Here is a 21960-nt window from a genome sequence, read left to right as displayed (position 1 = left end):
CAACGGAGCATGTTTTCACTTGGAGGGCAGAATGTGGCCTTCTGTTGGCATTGAGCACCACAGCGATGCATTTGGAATTTTTGAATCTTTACTAAGATTCCAAAGATGTTAATCATGTTTGAGTGGGATACTTAGAAATGGCTTTTAACACCTGACATAGATACATAAATAGACTTGTTTCTAAGTTGTAATGTAGGCTTTTGTGAAGTAATTAAAATGTTTTTTAACCATTTGACTTTATTGGCCATTCCAAGAGTAGGATGAAGAGTAAGAGAAAACATAACCCAAAGAGTTTAATTTACCTTCCATAGCAAATTCTGAGAGAAGCCTTCTCAAGGCTTCTTAATACTTCACATATTTGTTCCCTTAAATCACAGAAGATAGAAGAGGTATACAAGATTTCCCCCTCTATGCCATTTTTCTACCTTTATGCTATTCCAGTAAATGATCAAAGGATCTAGAGGCCATCTAGTTCAATCTTTTCACTTTTAAAGCAAAGAATCTGAAGCTAAGTGTTACAACCTACATGTAGAAAAGAGCTATCTATTCCATCTTTTTTCCCACTATATCCCCATTGCCTGGCACACAACAATATATTTCTTTTCCTTTTTTAATGACTGTTTGAGACCTAAAAATTGTAGATGATTTGTCTAAATCACTAAACAGATGATGAGCAAAGCTAGGACTAAAAAACCTGTGTAAACTACAATCACCCGAGAAATAAACCACTTAAGCATTAAGAATCAACTTTGCAAATTTCTCTAAATTCTCCATTACTCTAAAACAATGAATTTTTCTAAAGCAATGAATTACTTGTTTCTCTGGTTCAAAATGTAATACAAACCAAAAAAAATTTTTTTGCCATTATTTTGGGGTATGCTAATAATTGTCTACCTATTTCCATTTTCTTTAAAAAAACAAAAAACAAAAAGGTTGATCCACTTGAGTGGATCAGTCGGTTCAGCGTCTGACTTTGGCTCAGGACATGATCTCATGGTCCATGAGTTCAAGGTCTATGTCAGGTTCTGCGCTGATATCCCAGAGCCTGAAGCGTGCTTTGGATTCTGTGTCTCCCTCTCTCTCTGCCCCTCTCCCATTCATGCTCTCTCTCTCTCTCTCTGTCTCTGTCTCTGTCTCTCTCTGTCTCTGTCTCTCTCTCTCTCTCAAAAATAAATAAACACTTTAAAAAAATTTAAAGGTTATTTGAAGCAACATCCCACACATCCATACTTAAGAGGCAAATAGAATAAAAATCTACCAAAATAAAACCTACAATTTAGCCTGGATTTGAATTCAAGTGCTCAGGTGTTTTGTTTTTGCTTTGGGAAAAAGGAAGATGCATAGAACTCATTCACTAATAGCTTTCCATCACCTACATAGTTCTCAACACTGGTTGTACACCAAGAACTTAAAAAAAAAAAATACCTATGTTCAGGTCCAACTTCCAGAAATTCTGATTGAATTAGTCTATGCTGGACAGGAAAGGGTATCATCTCTTTTCATTTTTTAAAACAACTTCTTGAGATACAATTCATGTACCATAAATCCACTCCTTTTTATTTTTTAAAGTTCACCCTCATAAAGTACACAATTCAGTGGTTGTGTTTCATTTTGTTTTCTTTGTTTACAGTTGACACACAATGTTACATAAGTTTCAGTTGTACAACATAGTGATTTCAACAAGTTTATAGGTTATGCTATGCTCACTGCAAGTGTAGCTGTATCTGTCACCACCCAACCATATTATATCATTGGCTGTATTCCCTGTGCTGTACCATTTATTCCCATGACTTACTCATTCCACAGGTGGAAGCCTATCTCCCACTCCCTTTCACCCATTTTGCCCACCCCCCCCTTTCCCTCTGGTAGTGGGGTTTTTTTTAATTATATTTACAAATTGTGAATGGATTGCCACTATCTGATTCCAGAATATTGTATTTTTCTTACCCCCAAAAAGAAATCTCATGTTCATTAGTAACCACTCCCCATTTCTCCTCCCTTTAGCCTTTGGCAACCACTAAACTTTTCTGTCTCTGTGGATGTGCTTATTGTGAGCATTTCTTATAAATGGGATCATACCATATATGGCTTTTTTGGCCTTTTTTGTCTGGCTTCTTTCATAAGTATAATGTTTTCAAGATTCATCTATGCTGTAAAATGTATCAGAACTTTATGTCTTTTCATGGACAAATAATATCCTGTTGAATGGACATACCACATTTTGTTTTTTTATTCATCATTTGCTTTCACTTCTTTGTTATTATGAACAATGCCGCTATGAATGTCTGTGTGCACATTTTTGTGTTGACGTTGACATGTTTTCAGTTCTCTTGGGTGTATACCAGGAGTGGAAATGCTAGGTCACCTGGTTTAACTCTGCTTAACTTTTTGAGGAACTGACAAACTATTTTCCAAAGCAACTGCAGTATTTTACATCTCTACCAGCAGTGTATGAGGGTTCTGATTTCTCCACATTCTTGCTCACATTTGTTATTGTTCATCTTTTTTTATTATAGTTATAGCCATATTCTAGTAGATATGAAATAGTATCTTATTGTGGTTTGATATGCATTCCTTAAATGACTAATGATGATGAGCATTTTTATGTGCTTATTTACATTTGCATGTCCTATTTACAGATATGTTTATTCAGATCATTTGCCTACTTAACTAGGTTGCCTTTTTATTGTTGAATCTTCAGAGTTCTTTACACATTTTTGATGCAAGTTCCTTATCAAATATATGATTTGCAAATATTTTTCCCATTCCGTGGGGTCATCTTTAGTATTGTCATAAAAATTTCCCCCTTTGATTCTAATATTTAGTTAGGGTTGAAAATCACTATCATGTAACAGATTTCTCAAGCCGACAGCATATTAGAATCACCTAAAATTTTAAAAGCCCTTGATTCCCTGGCAGTTCAATCAGAATCTCAGTGCAAAGGACCCAGACATCAGTATTTTTAGTTTCTCAGGAGATTCTAATTTGCAGTCTAGTTATAGAATCTTAGAGTTGAAAATTCCTTCTTATCCTCAATTCATAGGCCTCCACAGGCTTTTCCAACCTCATTTCCTCAAACCCAAGCCTCCCAATTAGCCAGACTATTTAAGTCAACATCTCAGCAATATACCGTATGAGCATTACTCTCTTCATACTTTGTTAACTAATTTCATGGCCTAGAATATCTCCCTTCTCAGGTCTCAGAACGATTACTATCTGTATCATTTGGTCAGGTTCTACATTTTGAGCACCTCTTGTTTCATACACTTCAAGCTTTTGCTTTGTGCGTATTTCCTCTAGATGTCTAGTTTCCGTGTCTTCTTTGAGCAAGGACAAACTTTTATGCTTCTTTGTATCTTCAGAGTTCTTTACAATAGGATCTTCAGAGTTCTTTAATAATAGGATCTCATTAAATAGTAAGTGAAAGATGGTAATCCGACTGTATCATTGTTATCAGCAGCTAGGTCTGATTACAATCTCATTAAATCCTTATTCAAAATTTGTGTCTCAACAACTTTAGCTTCATTTAGTATTCATTCAAACACTCCCTAAAAGCACTGAAAAGCACATGTAAGGAATCAGAAAGTTCAACCTGCCATGATAGAGTAATGCAACGTGTTTTTTGTTTCTGTTTTATTTTGCTCGATTTTATTCTTTGTTTACCTAGAATCATTGAGCCATTTCTGATGAGAAGAACCAAACCCAGCAAGAAATGCCAGCATCTCCCCTTATTTTCAAGGAGTACAGGATAGGTATTGGTATTTCTGCTTACTGAGCCCTCCAGGGATTGTTTCTCCTACTAATTATTTGGATTCTGTTTGAAGAGATAGTCAAACTCTTCCTGCTTTGCCTTCAAGAGCTGATATAAAGAAAAGATGACAACAGGACCTCTTTGCCGAGGTAATGAAAGGGAGCATAAGCAGGTAAGGCAAGAAAATCTGTAGAGAAACTCTGAAAATTTACCCACTTTGGCTTCCTTCTTTCAGCACCCACAGTGAGGTAGGAGAGGAAGGGAGAGGGGAGGAGCAAGAGAAGCTCTAGCATCTATACTCCAGTAGTTTGCTTAATATGTCTTATAGAACTCAGAATACGACGCCTTCCCAAGATGCACACAGAAGAGAAAAATTTATTTCCCAAAGATGAACAGGGCTCAGTTTCTATCCTTGGACAAATTATAGTCTAGTGGGAAAGAAAGAATCATAAACAAATGGCTACTTTTAAAATAGTGGCACAGTGATCTGCACAGTGTTTCTGGGCATAACTGGAGAACCAGCTCGGGATTTCTGAAAGTGATTGCTGACCTGAGTGTTGATGTATGCATACATTTATTCAACAAGTTTATTCAGTAAAATCCTAGCTAAGATGAGCCTTTTGTGTCAGGGGGTGGGGTGGAGTAGGAGAGTGTGTGGTGGGGCATGGGACATGAGGTAGTGGACTGCAGGGAATATAAGACAAAGAGAGAAAAAGAAGAGTCTAGGCAGAGGAGATAAGGAGATGAGAAAGAGTATGACAGATGTAGGGAATTACAGCTGCCTCAATTTTGCTGGACCATGACTTATAAGAGACAAGATTGGCAAAACAAGCAGGGTTCATAGGTTGGGCTGTCTCTTGCAGTTGATGAAGACCTACTGAAGCATTTTAAGCAGAAAGGTGATTTCATTATATAAAAAGATGGAAGGTAAATTTGAAGAGCACAGGTAAGAAAACATGGAGACCAGTTATGATACAATCATAGTAGTCTAGGCAAGAGGTAATAAGGGCCTGAACTACAATTACAAAGAAGTGGATGAACTCAAGAAATATTTACAGGTTACAATTGGCAGAACTCAGCATTGGCTTAGATGTGGTGAGTGAGGGAGAAGGAGGAGTTAAAAATGATTGTCCTCAGGCCATACAGACCAACCAGTAAGTAATACTGTTTTTCCTTTGTGTGTATTTCTTCTTCACTCATTATGCTCAGAAACTGAGGTAAAGTTTAGACATCTGGTCTATGAAAAGACATTCTTTCAGCCTAAGAGATCACTGCAAAGAAAATGTGAGTTACCTCCAAGGTTTCAGGGAACAGTTGACTGCCTAGAACTCTGTTCAGTGTTTTTCTATTTTCACAAGGGACAAGTGGTAGTCATTCTCTCCTGAAGCTGATTTTCCTTCACAAAGCATAATATAGTGATAGTGTTTTCCTTCTGTTTATCATGGGGCCTCCAAAATCAAAACTCAGCATGTTTAAGACTGTTGATGGGAATTCTCCTGAAGTTACTCTACCTCAGCACTACAAATTGAGAAATTACTCAGGGAAGAGCAATCCAGGATCCCAGTGTCTCAGCTGGTTGTTTCATGTTCAGTATTCTCTTGGTTGATAGCACATTCAACAACTGCAAGAGGGAAGGAAAAATTCTTTTGTGTGAGACTCCTTGTACTAATATTGTGTTGGGAAAGAGCTGGAAAAATATTGATTACATGGCCATTTGATGAAAAAGAGACATTTAATGTATTTGTCAATGTTTACTTTTCTCTGTCTTCCATGTCAACACATAATTTTAAAATCAAGTGCTATGCATCAAGTAGTTTGCCAAATATGTGCCAGCGTGTGGCTATGGTTTCCTAGCTTAGGGTTCAACCCAAGTTAAGGATTGGCTGATAGAATTTCTTGTTTTCATCATTTATATCTTGATAGCCCTTGGTCCCATCTTGATTCATGTCAATCATTCGGAGAAGTCATAGGACCTCAAAATCTACATCTGCTTTGAAAAGACACTAAATGAAAAAAATTCACTTTTGGTGGTAGAAAAAGATAACCAATTTCTCTAAGTGACATTGAATATATGTGATCATTATAATTTAGAGTAGACACAGTAATTCTGATTCCTCTTATTTTTTCTTAAAATGGAGCATTGTAAAAATGCACACCCCTTACTCTAGTGGAGTAGGGTAATAACATGGATAAGTCATAGCAAACAATAATGGAAACAACAAATGATATTTGACTTTGATATGTATTTTGGTTCTCTGAGTTTCAGGGAATCCACAGCACTTCAAATAATTTAAGAACACATTGTAAAATTTAAAAACACACCTAGACTCACACACACACAAAAAAAAAACTAGAGAAATATTTAGCTTCCCCACTAACATTTATTTGATTCCTTTGTGCGTTTTAGTTCATGCTAGGATTGAAAAGCATCCTTCTCGGGTTAATTTGGTTTAACAGACCTAGCCTTTCCCTGTGGATATTTGGTTTCCTTCTTGTGAGTAGTTAGGCAAGGTCCACCTAGGTCAAACCTACTACATTAAAAGAGAAACACTGTCGATCCAACAATTGTATTTGCTTCTGGTTTCAAAAGATTCGCTTGACTGACATTTCTCTAACTGAATTGACAAGTTGTTTTGATGATGAATTTAGTGCTTTGCTTTCAAAGCCTTTCCTAGCAGCTAAATCAGCTAAAGGTGTGGGGACAGGAAGCTGTAACCTCAAACCTCTCTCCCTCACAACTCTTCCTTAACAACAGGCAACATGAAGAATAAGATTGGACGCAAAAAGGTACTTATCTGCTCCTTATAAGCAAGGCAGCGAGAACTAAAAGATTTCCCACAGATAATCTATGACTCTTGTGATACAGTTGACTTTTGGAAAATTGGTAGTTACGTGTGCTTCCATGAGAGCTGGTTACAAAAACAAACAAACAAAGACTTTCCTTTTTTGCCTGTTGTAAATGGGTCAATTATTATTTTAATAGCCATCAACTCTCTGCAAAGGTGGAGTGGATAACCATCCCTAAGGTGTGGTTCCAAACACCAGAGAAGGAATCTTGTCCCTGGAAGGACCCTTCTCACCAGCTCAGTTAATGCTTGGATTTCAAAAGAAGATGAATTTTGAAATGCAATGTAGGAAACATATTGACTTAAATTAGTAACTGTGGCCTACAGTCATAGGACTACAAAATGCTTTTTCCTATTTTATCTTATATGAACTCCATATAAACCTCTGAACAAATAGACCAGTCATTTTTGTGCCCATTTTATAGACAGGAAAACTGAAGTTAAAGATATCAAATAAGTTGCCCAAGTTTTAGGGCAAGTGGCCTTAAGGATGTGGCTCATGCTTCATGACTTCTAAGGTACTGTTCTTTTCTCTCTGTTGGGTTGCATCAAAATTTCAACACAATTTCGGTGACTGATCCTACATCTTCTCCAAGTAGGACTGGATAGTTGGATGGTACTAGAAGTGAGAGTTAGGGAGCAAAACATGATTGAATAGGGGAGTAAATGGAGTGAGATCAGGACAAAACCAAGTTAAATGCAAATTTCTCCACCATTTTGCTGGAGTACCATCATGCAAAAAGTGCTCCGCTGGAAGGAATATTGGAGGTGATTGATCTAAACCAATCTCTTATTTTATAGAAGAGACAATTGAAAGTGAAAAAAGTAAATGACTTTTTAAACCAGGTCACACAAATAGTGGAGGAGCTAAGATAATTTATTGATTTATGTTTCTAGAAATAGTGCTTTAAATCATGAATGAATAGAAAACCAACTTTGGGCATTCAGGAGATTCACTTGATTTCATGGTCATATTTAGAAAAAGTGTGTTTGTTTTTTTTTTTTAAAGGTTTTTCATTTTTCAGAGACAGAGAGAGACAAAACGTGAGTGGGGGAGGGGCAGAGATAGAGGGAGACACAGAATCCAAAGCAGGCTTCAGACTCAGCTGTCAGCACAGAGACCTTTGTCGTGCTAGAACCCACAGACTGAACTCACAGACCATGAAATCATGACCTGAGCTGAAGACAGGCACTTAACTGACTGAGCCACCCAGGCACCCCTAGAATAAGTGTGTTTTCAAACTTTCTTTGCCTGCAATGCACATGCACAAAACACTTTGCTTACGATTTCAGAGACTTCCTGAAAGTCATATATGGGTCCCAGATAAGGCCTATGGACAATATGCTCACATAAAATGCGTCTTATAAATTATTTCAGATCCAAAACCAACAACACTTTTTCAGCTTTTCTATTTTGGCTTTCCCAAGTGTGTACAAAACACTTTTAACTTGAACATTAGTCAGTACATAGTCACTTTTCAGTCCAAACCTCACTGGGCAAACTCTTAATGTCAAGATGTTTGTGAATTACATATATGTATCATGTTTAATTTATGATATGCCATCTTTCCTTTTCTTATAGAGCCACAAAGAAACAGAATGGCACCTAGGGCTAGTGAACCAGAGAGTGGAGTAGACAGCACTCAAGACTGGAATTCGCATTGAGACATTAAGGAAGCAGTAAATAGAAATATAGTACATCTTTAATTAGCAAAGGGATTTTTTTCTTTTTTTTTTAAGACCTTCACTTTTTCTTTTATACTTTATTGTCAAGTTGGTTTCCATATAACACCCAGTGCTCATCCCAACAAGTGCCCTCCTCCATGCCCCTTTTTCCCCTCTCCCCCACCCCCATCAGCCAACCCTCAGTTTGTTCTCAGTATTTAAGAGTCTCTCATGGTTTGCCTCCCTCCCTCTCCTTAACTATTTTTTCCCCTTCTCCTCCTCCATGGTCCTCTGTTAAGTTTCTCCTGTTCCACATATGAGTGAATACATATGGTATCTGTCCTTCTCTGCCTGACTTATTTCACTCAGCATAACACCCTCGAGTTCCGTCCATGTTGCTACACATGGCCAGATTTCATTCTTTCTCAGGCAATTGGATTTTCTTTCAGAACCTCTCAAGAACTTTATTGGGTTCTATCTCTGTATATCACAATCAGAGTTTCTTTTGCAGCTTAAAAATCAGATCATAAGATCCTAATCACGTCGTTTCCTTTTTTAAAATTCTGACTGAACAGAATTTAACATGTCAGGCAAGAACCCAAGAAAATGAAAGCTTTCTATTTTCAACTGTCTTGCCTGGTGGTGTTTGCGAACACAGTGTGAAGGTGACGCGGGTTTCCTTGGGGCGCGGTACCTCCCTCCTGACCACAGAGCTGGTGGAGTTACTGTAACTTTCCTCTGAGTATATTTCCTGTTCAGGCCTAGGATACCCTTTAACACGTGGCTGTCTGACCACTTGCTCCATTTTAGGCTTCATTAGGGGCAGGCTTGTTTATAGGCCAATCCCATGTTTGCTCAGGAACCTGTAAGACAAACTGTGCTTTCTGGGAGGAAAGTGGCTCTTTTCTCTGTCTGTGGCTCTGGTAACTCTAGCTGGTGGCTCAGCCTCATACAAATGTGAGCAAGAGGAGTACAAAACACTCATCAGACTTTTGCCATCTTCTTTGATTTAAAAACAAAGCTAGGAATTACTAGCACACCTTCAATGGCTCCAGACTCTCTGAAATTCATGTTAAAATGGAAAAAAAAAGTAATAGCACACATTACATTTTCAAAATAACTTTGTAGTTGTTCATCTGGTTTACTAATGACGGTTGTCTTGAAACTCTTCCCATTTTCAGAAGGAATAAAGATTTAAGGAAAGCTCCTCCAAAAAAAAAGGGCTTTGAAAAAGCATGTTAAATTTTTGAAGCCATATATATGTATGTATGTATATATACATATATAGTCTCAAGGTCCCTGTGGAAAACAAATGGCACAATCAAAATTGGGCAATAGGAGGAAGGCTTATTTATAAAAGGACTGTTGTCAAAAGTGTGGAACCACAAGGCAAGTGCTAGAAACTGTGGCTCATGGCAGCAGAATTATGACCACCCTTAGGTCTAAAAGAGTATGGGCAGGGTAAGCCTACCAGAACCAGAAGGAAAGAGAGTCACATAGAGGAGGCCACCATGACAGATGCAATGACTTTGTTTAGAGAAACAGGCCATGGGACCAGCCCTGCCCAAAATGTGTATGTACAACTATCAGTTCTGTCAAGCATGTTTATTTGCATCGAAAGAATGACTTGTATACAAAATCAATATTCCTTAGTTCAGACAAGTAGAAATGATTCCAGGTCATAATAAAAATAGAAATAGAAAGCTAATTAATAAATTTATGCAACAAGCTGCTGTTAACCAGCACCAATCTAAGCTCCACGTCTCACCCTCCTGGATACAGGCCAGACACTCCAGTGTAGAGGACATTTGTTCTTTCCTTTTAAAAAACTATTATGCTCCATGCAGTCAGAAAGTAACTCAGAGGCCAAATAGTTCAGTAGCAAAAAGTCCCATCTGAGCACCTCGTCATTAATTCTGAAGAGAGAAAAATTATCAAAATGATCAATGAGTACTTTCTGAAAAGAAATTTCAACATGTCAGAAAATTGTTCTTTAGTATTCTGCCTTCTGCCATGACAAAGTCATGCATTTATTCAGCAAATAAGTAACAGAACAAAATGCACTAGGTTCTTGGGAGATGTAAAAGACTCAGCCTCTTTCTTCCAGTTGAAATTCTAAGGCAAATGCACAATTAGCTACACTCCCAAGCCACATATGGCAAAGGAGCACTATCATGGACAATCGCATGAAAGAGGCCGTATTTCCAGACCAGATGATTCTGGAGGCTTTTTTTTTTTTTTTTTTTTTTTTTCCAGACAGACTGACCTTTAGTTGGGCAATGAAGTCTGGGGCAAATTTAGACAGACTAAGATCAAGGGAATGACTTTTAGGATAAAGGTTTATTGTTGACCAGCAGAGCATTCCCTTTACATAAAGGGGAAATAGATAAAGGTGGCTGATACCAATCATAGAGAGGTTTTAATGCCAAGAAAAGACACCTGGATTGTACTAGAAAGGCAATAGGAGGTGTTGAAACAGGTGAGTTGAGAATGCTGTGGTAAGTGTCCCTTGGAGAAAGTTAGCACAGCAGTGCAGAGCGCACTAGCTGGAGGAGGCTGGAACAGAGGCAGAGACCAATCAGAAGTCTATTGCAATAGCTTTAATGTGAGCTCATAAGGCCAGAGCTGTGGAGGGGGCTGGGATGGAACGGACAGACTAGGAGCTGGTGATTGGTTCTGCTCACTGATGGTGAACAAGAATCAGAAATGACAGAGTTTGTGGGCAGGGTGAGGGTGAAAGCAGAGGCATTGTTAACAAAATTTGGTAAGTGAAGAGAGGAAATTTGTTTGGAAAAAAACCTGTTGGGTTCAGATTTGAATACACTGGGTTTGAGAGGTGAGTAAGGCATCCTGAAGAAAAGGTCCAGGAATTAGATATGCCAGACCAGAGTTTAAGAAAGTCAGAGATAAATATGTACATCATGATGTCATCTGTATGAGGATGACAATTAAGAGTAAGGCTGCTGAAAGCTATTGCCTGAACTATCATCCGTCCCTACCATTCGGACACTGCCCAGCAACGCAGAGTGTGAGCACTCCAGAACTAAAATTTCCTAAGCACAAAGTGACATAAATGGGTGTGATGTGACCCACCCCTACAATTCAAAAGTCCTCAATTGTCCTCTCAATCCTAATGCTAGAAGGAAAATCTAAGAGGCCAACTAGGAAGGGCACCTTAATATGTACAAAAGCCACCAAACCACTCCCAAATATCCAATTTTATTACCCTAAATGGTTGCCTTTAGTCCAAATGGTAGGTAACCAGGACTTTATAGCTTTCTACATAAACAGTATGATGATAATTCAACTTTACATCTCCAAAGGGCCTCCTCACGGCCACCTTGGCGCATACACAAACTTCTAGGCAACTGTCATGACCTGGAAGTTTGAAAACAATTACTGTGGTTTTTTTTTTTTTTTTTACATTTATTTATTTTTGAGAGATAGAGTGAGATAAAGCACGATCAGGGAGGGGCAGAGAGAGAAGGAGACACAGAATCTGCAGCAGGCTGCAGGCTCTGAATAGGCTTCCAGCACAAAGCTCAATGCAGGGTTCGAAGCCATGAACTGTGAGATCATGACCTGAGCCGAAGTTGGACACTTAACCAACTAAGACACCCAGGCACCCCAAAAAAACAATTACTATGTTAAACCTTAACATTACATAAGAAGATGGAAGAGAGGGGGCAAAGACTAAGTCCTGCCATAATTTTTAAGCATCTTTGTACCTAATGTCCTGGTTTGCAGTCTCTCCAAGAAACTTCAGGGATGTCTGCTCTGCAATTCTTTGTATTTTCTCTCTCAAATCATAAGAACATCCACAAAGGGGCGGGTGGCTGAGTTGCCTCATTAGAACAGATAAAAGCCAACATTTCCCATTCCATGTAAGAAGCATTTTAAAACCAGAAATAGATGTAAGATGTCTTCAAATCCAACCCCTTCACGTATCACACAAGGAAACAAGGGTCTAGAAAAGTTTCGTCACAGTTCAACAGACTAAAGCCCCTAATCACATCACCTACCTTGAGAATCAATGGCTTTAGCTTTTAAGTTTGGAAAAAAAGTGGGGGTGGGGAATAGAATAACAGATATGTCCTCCCCAAAGCCAAGAGCAAGCAGCTACATCCTTGTTCTGCAAAACACATGGAAATATTGAGATTAAATTCCCTGACTAGAAGTTGGAGCCCTGCCCATTGGGCAAGGTTGATCTGAACCTTGTGACCTACCCTCTTATCTCAGCCATGAGCTGAGGTCGAGTCTAGTCATGTTATTCATTTTTGAAGGCTCAAGCAAATTTAAAATACAAATGGACTAAGCCTTCAAAATTAGGTATGTATTATATAGTAGTTCTGGTTGATACAGTTTTAACACTAATATCTGTTAATATCTGTTCTTAAAGAATTTTATACACACACACACACACACACACACACTTAAGTTTTTTAATGTCAGGTATGCCAGCATGGAATCACTCATCTGCCCTAGCGTTCTCCTAACATACATATCTCTGCCCCTATGAATCTCTTCTCCTCCATTCTTCTTAGACATTTATCCTCCTCTCTCTAATATTCCCATCCTCTAGGCCCCAAATCTCCCTCCCTATCTCCTAGAGAAAACTGCTTCCATTCTCTTGTATTTTTCTCCCTCTTCCTCTTTTATTTCCTAATAGTCTTTTTCCCTTCCACCCCTTCAACACTGTACACTCACTTATTCACTCCCTCCCTCAAGAACAGCATTTGGCTCCTTCCACATGTCAAATGTAATGAAGTCATTAAGTCAGCAAACATTTATTACATACCTACCATGTGTGAAAAAGACATTATAGGTGATATAAGCTCCCAATTATCTCTAGTTTAATCTAGCAATTTCCTCTTTCCATTCTCTCTACTTTGTTCCCTCCACTTTTTCTTGGCCTTTTGAAGTGTTACCTTCCTCCCCCACCATTCTAAGCTCCAAATTTCCAACTGGCCTCCTTTGAGCCAAAACCAATTCTTTCCCAAGCCACTATTCACTTCTCCCCTTATATAATTAATGTTATTAAGCACTATCTCTTTTTGAAATTCTTTCCTTCTTTGGCTTTAGTGGTATTCTATCGAGCCTTATGCTCCTCTTACACATTCTATGTCTCCTTCCCTAGCTCATCATCTTCGTCAGCTGACTCCCAACCAGGGCTATTCTCCCCATTCAACTCTGCTTTTCTGTAGTTATACTCTCTCCTTTTTACTGGCCTATGACATCAGCTTTACTTCAAAGATGAGGATTCTTAGATATCTTCTTCTTACCCAGCTCCCATAGCTTCAGGTTTGTACTGGATATTTTTCTGCCATATCAAGCCCTTACCTCAAACTCAGCTTGTCTAAAACTAAACACTATTTGGCTCCAAAACTCAGTTGCATAGCAACATCTTGATCTCAGGTAGTGATACCACCATTCCCCTGTTAAGTCAAAAACCTTGGCATCACTCTTGATCCCTCCCTCAAGAGGGAGGCATTAAATTCTGGAATTTTTACTTTTCAGGCATTTCTCAAAATAATCACTTCTTTCTGTTCCTACCTTTGCTACCCAAATTCTAATCTATTACCCCTTCTCCTGCCAAAGTGCAGAGTGTTATAACATCATCTACTTGCCATTAATCTCTATGCATTCTAGACCATCTTGCTTCCAAAAACTTTCCAGCTGCTTCACAATGCCTTGAAAATGAAGCCTGAACTTGTGCTTTCAGAATTCAGTCCTTGGTTTGATCTGATTCTACCCTAATTTTCCAAGCTTCCACACCTTCAGACTGGCCATCTGTTCCAAGAACACAGAACAGTATTCCTGGCTTAATTTATTTATTTGTATTGCTTCTCCCTCCTGAAGTAACATGAAATTGGTAAGAATATGAACCCTGGAGCAAGAGTGTCTAGATTTACTCACTAACTGTGTGAGCACAGGCAAGTTGCTCTATTTGCTCCATGCTTCGGTTTCCATTTCCCCTTCTTATAGATAAGATAATCGTAATAACTGTTTCAAAGGATTTCAGGAAAGAATAAGTAATTTAACACAAGAAAAGCCAGGTAGAGCAGTGTCTGGCACATTTTAAGTGCTAAATAAGTATTTGCTAGCAATTATTATTAACATCATTCATTCAAATCCTATTTATTTTTTAGTGTCCACTTCAATTTCCACCTCTCTATAAATGCATTAATCTTACTAGAATATTTATGTTATGTTTCTCCATTTTAGTAGTGACTCATTCATTTCCTTCTTCACGTATTTGTTGAACACTTATAATGCTTCCAGCACTGTGCTGAAATAAGTTACAACTTATACTGTGTTGTGAAGTTATCTGGATGAATAAGACATGATTCTGCCTGCAAAGAGCTCACAGTCTAAGGAAGAAGAAAAAACAGATAGAGATGTATCAATGCATAATAACAATTTTAGGAAACCTGAGAAGGAAAGAAGTCCCTCACTTTGCCATTTAGGGTCTCAGAGAAGATTTCTTCAAGTGAGAAGTGTAGGGGACATTTCATATTACAAGAATAATGTATGCAAAGTCATTGAGGCATGAAACAGCATGAGGAAGTAGCCCCAAGTTAGTTATCTGTCATGTATAGTCTTCTCAACTGGATCATAATGTCTGTGAAAGCAGAGAGAACTTGGTTGATTTTACACAAGCAGTTCTTGTGTGCTAAGTAAGTGCTTATAATGCTTTTCCTCTTGTATATTACTTCAGACTCCAACAGAGATTAAAATATAACAGAGGTTTACTAAATATTTGTTAGATTGAGTTACGTTCCCATTGAGACTCCTCTTACAAGTCCATAACACAGGATGAATGTCCAAGAAGAGACTCCTCAAAGGAGGTGAACTTTGCATTATATTCCTAAAGTAAAAAATGAGTAGGACTTGGATGGGTGGAAAGGGGGAGAAATTTCTAGGAGGGTTGCAGCATCAGAAAGGGCATAAACACAGAGTTCAGGTGGGTGTGACTATGAAGAAAGCTACAATATTGGGTTTGAGGATCCTATATTAGGGAATAAAAGAAGATAGACTGGATAAGTAAGACGGATCCAGCCTAAGATCATCCAAAAATGCCAAAACACATTGCAAAGTCACCTTTCTACTAGTGTCTTCTAGGAACCATCAACACAACTTGCTTTTCTATAGCTTGAGAGATGTCTGAGTTCTCACCCATCTCTAAACATCTGTGGTTGAATCACCACTTCTATGGATGCTTCTGCTTATATAAAATAAATTACTGTGAACAGAGAATCATCCTCAATGATGCTAAATTGAAGGAAAAAATTTCTAGAAAGATTTCACAATTCTCATTTGTACTTCATTGAAACTCAAACTGGATTTTTATATCAGTCACAGAATCTAGAATAGCACACATAAGATGCTAGTAAATACCTATCAAATGAGTACGTGAATGAAGACCTGTCTCGCTAAAGCACAAGAAGAAGCAGGCACTTTACAGAACAGGAACTTAGTAATAGCCTGTTTTTAGTGCTCCCAGGAGCTCCAAGGTGAAAGGAAACATTCTTCTCATATGTGGCCATTCTCTCCCAGTTTCTATGAGACAGAATCTGTGGATCAAAAATGCAACCCTCCTGGACCCAGCATTCCTAAAGCTGGTCTTAAATTATGTACCCTCTTTATTAGTAGTGTTCAATATTAAAGAAAGTCGTCACGACACATGAAAGCTGCAGATATAGCCACAGTGATGTTCTGACACTTCAGCATCTGTTAAGTGTTCTTAAGTAGTAAAGAATACAACCTCTACCTTCTCAGCAAGTAAAAAAAAAAAAAAAAAAAAAAAAACCCACCCACCTCAGTTCCTAACAAGAGAATCTATGTCATTGTTAAAATGCAAGACATGTCAAAAATTCAGATTCTTGTGTGAATGAGTGGGTGATGAACAGGAGTTCCTGCTATAATCAATACATTACGTGATGAATTGTGAGCCACAAAGTTGACTTCGATACTGCAGAAGTACTGATTAGATCAGAGGTCAGAGTGGAGTATGAGTGGGTGACATTTATGACACCATCAGGAACCATTAACCCAGTTACCTTGCCAGCCGAAGTCCCACAGATAATGAAGATGATGACAAATGCACAAGATGACGGTAATGGCAGTACACCGATAATGTTGCAGCTCAAAGTTAAGTAAGTAAGTAACCTCCACCACAGTGCAGGTTTTCATCCAGTAATGAAAACATAAACACATAACCTGCATGGTAACACACAGACTAAATCAAGATGCCTATGACATGAGTATTGAAATACTAAGGCCGAAGAAGTCTAAACTCTCTTTTTCATGTCCTATAATAAGTGACCAAGTAGTCCTTGACCCCATCCAGTGTTCCTCTCTTCTAATGTTCAGAATCATGAAAATGAGAGTAGCAAGCAAGAAGTTTGACACCTATTTTGCAATCACTTCTTCCTGGGGCCTGGGATGCCTTCTCTCCAGCTTCAGGGACCCATTCTTACACAATGATTCTCAGATTGAAAGCTCTGGGTACCTTTTTTTTGATGACAACACCGTGTTAAGACCAAAAGGGTCAAGAAGTTACCATAAAAGAGATATAGATTCCCTAACACAGCTTCAAAAACCAGAGACCCCTTCAGTCGGTCACAAAACCACCCAGATGTTATTTTTTCCAGAAGTTCAGTTAAACCATCTACTGAGGAGAGAAGTACCAGTGTCTATTAAGTTCCATAAGTAACAAAATTCTTGAAGAAAAAGGCAAGCAAAAATTTAACCAAGATGAAAGGCAAAAATGAAAGATTTTATCCTTTTCAGTGACCTGCTGTAAAATAACTGTGCTTTGAAAGATTGCCTGCCTTCTGATTTGCAGACAAGAAAGTTTGCAATCGTGTTTCCTTATCAATGCCTATACTAGTTAATAAAGGGCTATTGTTTTAGAGATGATAAGTCACAAATAAAATTTTCTTCTAGGATATTGGTGGCATGAATTTTTTCATTTTGTAATTGTCAGCACACTGCATACAGGAACTAGTGGGAGGAACATATCCTCATGTTTTAAAAGCTGAATGGTAACCATGTGGCATTCCTCCGCTCAGAAAAATAAAATGAAGACATTAAAAGGGAAAACAGTCTATGTCTAAAGAAGAGATAGCAAGATCCCCACCTCCCACCCATAAAAAAGGTTTTAATGTGAGAGCTTCAGAGTTACCATCACAGGTTCATTTCTTTTCTAGTCAGTCTGTGAAAATGACTCATTCTATTCCTTGGTATTGATATATTGATATTGATTTTATGATTCTTGCTATAAAAGTCCTGTCTGCATGGTTGCCTTTAAAAAATAATTTTAAAAAATAACAATCCTATTGTACACGTGGGAGTAAAGTAAAACAAATTCTTAAGCAATGTCTGTATATTTGAAATGCCCATCAAATTTACATGAGATGACAAAACACCCAGTCAATTCTTTAACAGTCAGTAAAACAGGCTACAGCACGGTGGATGTCATGTAGATACAGCAGTCTGCTGATTATATTGCAATTTCGATGCTCATCTCTCGATCTTATCTTTCCTAAGCCCAGCCTCACAGCAACATATTCCTGTGAGAGGTCAACAGGACCTACTTCTTTTTGTGGACAACGACCTCAGAGGGGTCATTTTCTGAACTAAAAATGAGGTCTTTAATTACCTTGCTTCATGCCTCTATGCCTCTCTCAGAAAAAGAAGTGCCAAGGGAAACGCAAAAGCATTAGAGAAATCCATCATGTTCAAACCGGACATTTGGAGAGTTTATTTGCTGAGGTTCGGTGAGAAATGAAAAGAAATCCTCACACATAAAAATAAATGGTGTCTTGATTTTTATCTTCATATTGGATGATTAGCCTTGCTGAAAGATAACCAATATTGGCTGAAAAGTCTATGAACAATGCCATCTAGATATGCACACTCTTCCTACCTCTGTCAAGATGTGGATCCCTTTCATACAGAAATGCTGAGGCATAGGAGCACATGTACCCCAATGTTCATAGCAGCACTCTCCACAATAGCTAAAACATGGAAAGAGCCTAAGTGTCCATCAACAGATGAATGGATCAAGAAGATGTGGTTTATCTATACCATGGAATACTACATGGCAATGAGAAACAATGAAATCTGGCCATGTGTAGCAACATGGATGGACCTTGAGGGTGTTATGCTGAGCGAAATAAGTCAGGCGAGAAGGACAAATATCATATGTTTGCACGTATAGGAGGATTAGGAGGAACTTGACGGAGGAACAAGGGCGAGAAGAAGGGCGGAAATGGTGGGGGAAAGGGAGAGAGGCAAACCATGAGAGACTCTTGAATGCTGACAAAAACTGAGGACTGATGGATGTGGGGGGGGGAGTGGGGATGGGCATGGAGGAGGGCACTTGTGGGGAAGAGCACTGGGTGTTATGTGGAAACTAATTTGACAATAAACTATTTGTGTAAAAAAAAAAAAAAAGATGTGGATCCCTTTCAAGGAACTGCAGTTCTAAGCTGGACTCCTATTTGAAAGTCCAACAAAATCCTCTCAATTTGTAGATCTCAACTGCACACTTACTCAAATCTGGTAGAAAACATGTAGCTTTACTAAAGGATTTGTCTACGTTGAGGTTTCCTCATGCTTCCTAAATTATACTTTTTAAAATTAGCTCTAAAGATCTTTCTACAGTATCATTAAATCATGAAGAATCAGGTTAGGTTTAATCTTCATAGAATAAGCATGTTAGGCTATGCTCTGAGCCAGTGAGTTCAAATTTTTTAATTAGCGGAAAAGGAAGCTGTTTTTCATACACACACACACACACACACACACACATACACACACACACCCCTCAACACAGACATACCAGTAGTCTCTCTCAATCCTAGGGAGGACAATTCCAGTGTGACCAGAGAATCACCTTATCTATAATTTCTTTATGGAGGGAAAATACAGAAAGACAAAAAGTATATGGTAAGTTTTGCACCAACGATTAGAATGAGTCTTGCATTTTTTTATGTTGTAGTTTTTTTCTCATAAGTTTTCTTACAAAAAGAAGCATTTCAAAGCATCTCTACCCCTGCTTCATTAGATTGCCACTCAGTATCAAATCTTAAAAATTATTATGGGGGTGAGTTGGCATTTGAAATTCAGATGTATCTCAAAGTAGAAAACAGAGGTCCCATATGTGTGTATCCTTAATGGCATTTTTAGCTACTCCTCTTTCAATAAATGTTCTAAAGGAAAAATATAAAACTTTGTGTCTTATAAAAAATATCTTCAAAAGAGATTCAATGAGTTGATGACAGATGGTTGTCCACAAAGCACATCAGGAAAGTATTTTGTATACAAATTCTTAAATAGTTTCTCTGAGAATGCGGTTTGTCTTTTCTTTCTGTCTATCCTTTACTGTGTAATAAATTGAGAAATTTTAAAGATCCCTTAAAAATAGAGTTTAAAGACCATTTTTAAAATACATTTTTAAAATTCTTTTAAAATATATTTGGTAGCTTTAAATGCTCGGCACCAGATACTGGGGCATAACCTAGCTCATTACCGGCTTATGTCTTTCATTGTATTGGCACATTTTACGAATACACACAGTTTGTAAATGTGCTCACCAGCACAAAAGGCAATGAAATAGATGGGTGTCTATGTAACTATTTCACTTGTGCAGGTTGGGAAATTATACCCTTTGGAGCATATGCACATGATGTTAAAACAATAGCAAATAATGCGGTCTCTGTACCACCAAAATAAATGAGAAAGAAAATTAAAGATACTGGCCATTCAACATATCTTAAAGGAAAAATAATTATACTATTTAGATGTGCTCACTAATCAGTACAAATCCTGAGCCAAGTGGGACATTTTTCAAGTTTTAGGAACAAGTTGAACAAATGCCTATCTCCAGCCCACCAAAGCAACAATCTCTTTCTGTTTGGAATTGTGATTTTTCCAAAGATGATTTAACCCTGGATATATCTGGAGCTATGAAATCATAAACCACATCACATTAGGCAGAATAGTGTAATCGTCAAGAGCTGAAGTCATATTAAGGTGGTTCAGACCCTGACTCCAAAAACTCATATCTGTATATCCTCAGACAAATTAACATCCCTACGCTTTGATCTCTTCATCTGAAAAGGAGTTGCATTATAATAGCACTAAGTGTATCATCCTCATCAACATCTTTGGGAATTTAAAGATCTTAATCTAAGATAACGGATTTCAACTAATTGTAAAAGAAACTAATTTTTTGTTAGTATTTAAATTGTGTCACCTTCTGTGATGACTCCAGAATTCATTCTGGCACACTTAATTCTAGTAGACATAGGAACTACGACTAACATTCATCTTGCAAGCCAAGCACTGACAGTGCTAAGCTTTTCAGACAGATTATTTCATTTTATCCCACAATGACCTTGAGATGAGGTTATTAGCATTCCCATTTTATAGATATGAAAACTGAGCCTCAGAAAGTTTACATACTAAGCTCAGCTAGTAAGAAATGGATGTGTGATATGAACCCTAGCAGTCTAAATCCAGAGCTTTCAGAACAAACTCGCTTAGAGCAATTGTCTTAACTTTTTTAAAGCATAATTTTTATAGCTTCCTGGAACACTGTTAACTACAACTAAGTAAATCTTACTTAATCCCAAAGAATATTTCTTAAAATATCATACTGTAGACTGAGAATCAATGAGTTCCTAAATAACAGGTTGCCGTGTTAGAGCAAATGTCCACATTTCACAAGTTGTCTGAAATTTAGGATGAGCCAAGCCAGTCAAAAGCTTCAAAAGAAAAACTGAGAAGAGGAAACAAATGAGAAAACTCTTTACCTGTTACTTGAATTGAGGGGAAGAAGCTGAGAGCCAGAAGCAGCCTGAGGATCATTGTGCTAACAGTGGGCCAGGGCTCCAGCCCCTCCTCCCTGAGAAGCCCAAAGTGTGAGGGCAGCTGAAGATGCACCTGCCAGAGTCTGAGTGTCTCCGTCATCCACAGCCACCACCAACTCAGGGCACATGATCAAGGGACTCAAACCACAAGGCATCATGACTGCAACATTTCACACAGGATATTACATTGTTTTGATGACTTTAGACTTTTCCTCTTCTTTTAAAGACAAGCTTTTCTTGTCATTGAAAAAGAATGTCAGTTACTCTATGATGGGCTGATGAGAATTATTTTCTGTACACAGGTATCAGAGCTGTGGAATAGGTGCTTGAAACCCAACAAGAATTTAAGGGCAGACAAAGTATTCTCAAAAGAGGAAGAGAGCCAACTGCAGTGGAAAGATTATTATAGCATGAGTAGAGATTGTGTCCAAAAGACAACAACAAGAATTATAGGATTTGAGAAACATCCCTATCAGTGTTGGGAGGAGTTATAAATATTAGGAACTGAACTTTTATGTTATACGTATGTAGCTCTATGGAACGTTCAGCACACATGGCTTAGTTTATACCAAGCCTCCCTCAACTCAATTCCAGGAACTTTGAGGAACACACCCACATGCAAGTGCCAGCTCAGTGAATATGTGGAGGGGCTTCCCTGAGCAAAGGGAGAGTCAAAATGTTTCACATATCCTTAGGGGACAGTAGTATAACCAGAAGCCCCTTTGTATCTCCCTAGGTTCCTCAAGGAATCATTCAAGGTTAAGAAAGGCATGAACACAGGCTCCCTAGCAGGGTGCCCGAGGCCAGCCACCATGCC

The 21960-nt window shown here is 38.2% G+C and overlaps 1 protein-coding gene across 1 annotated transcript in view; it reads right to left on the bottom strand.

Annotated features, from left to right (window-relative positions):
* CD28 (CD28 molecule) overlaps positions 1-21243 on the bottom strand; it is a 29746-nt gene extending 8503 nt beyond the window's left edge. The window contains exon 1 of the mRNA XM_039224351.1: positions 21087-21243. Coding sequence (XP_039080282.1) covers positions 21087-21243 — 157 coding nt within the window. The remainder of the gene's footprint in view (positions 1-21086) is intronic.
* Between the last annotated feature and the right edge of the window lie 717 nt (positions 21244-21960).

The sequence above is a fragment of the Hyaena hyaena genome, unplaced genomic scaffold (assembly GCF_003009895.1).
Source record: "Hyaena hyaena isolate Hyena2069 unplaced genomic scaffold, ASM300989v1 scaffold_1612, whole genome shotgun sequence".
Classification (NCBI taxonomy): Eukaryota; Metazoa; Chordata; class Mammalia; order Carnivora; family Hyaenidae; genus Hyaena; species Hyaena hyaena.
Note: the sequence above shows the minus strand (reverse complement) of the source record. Positions and strands in the feature narration are given on the sequence as shown.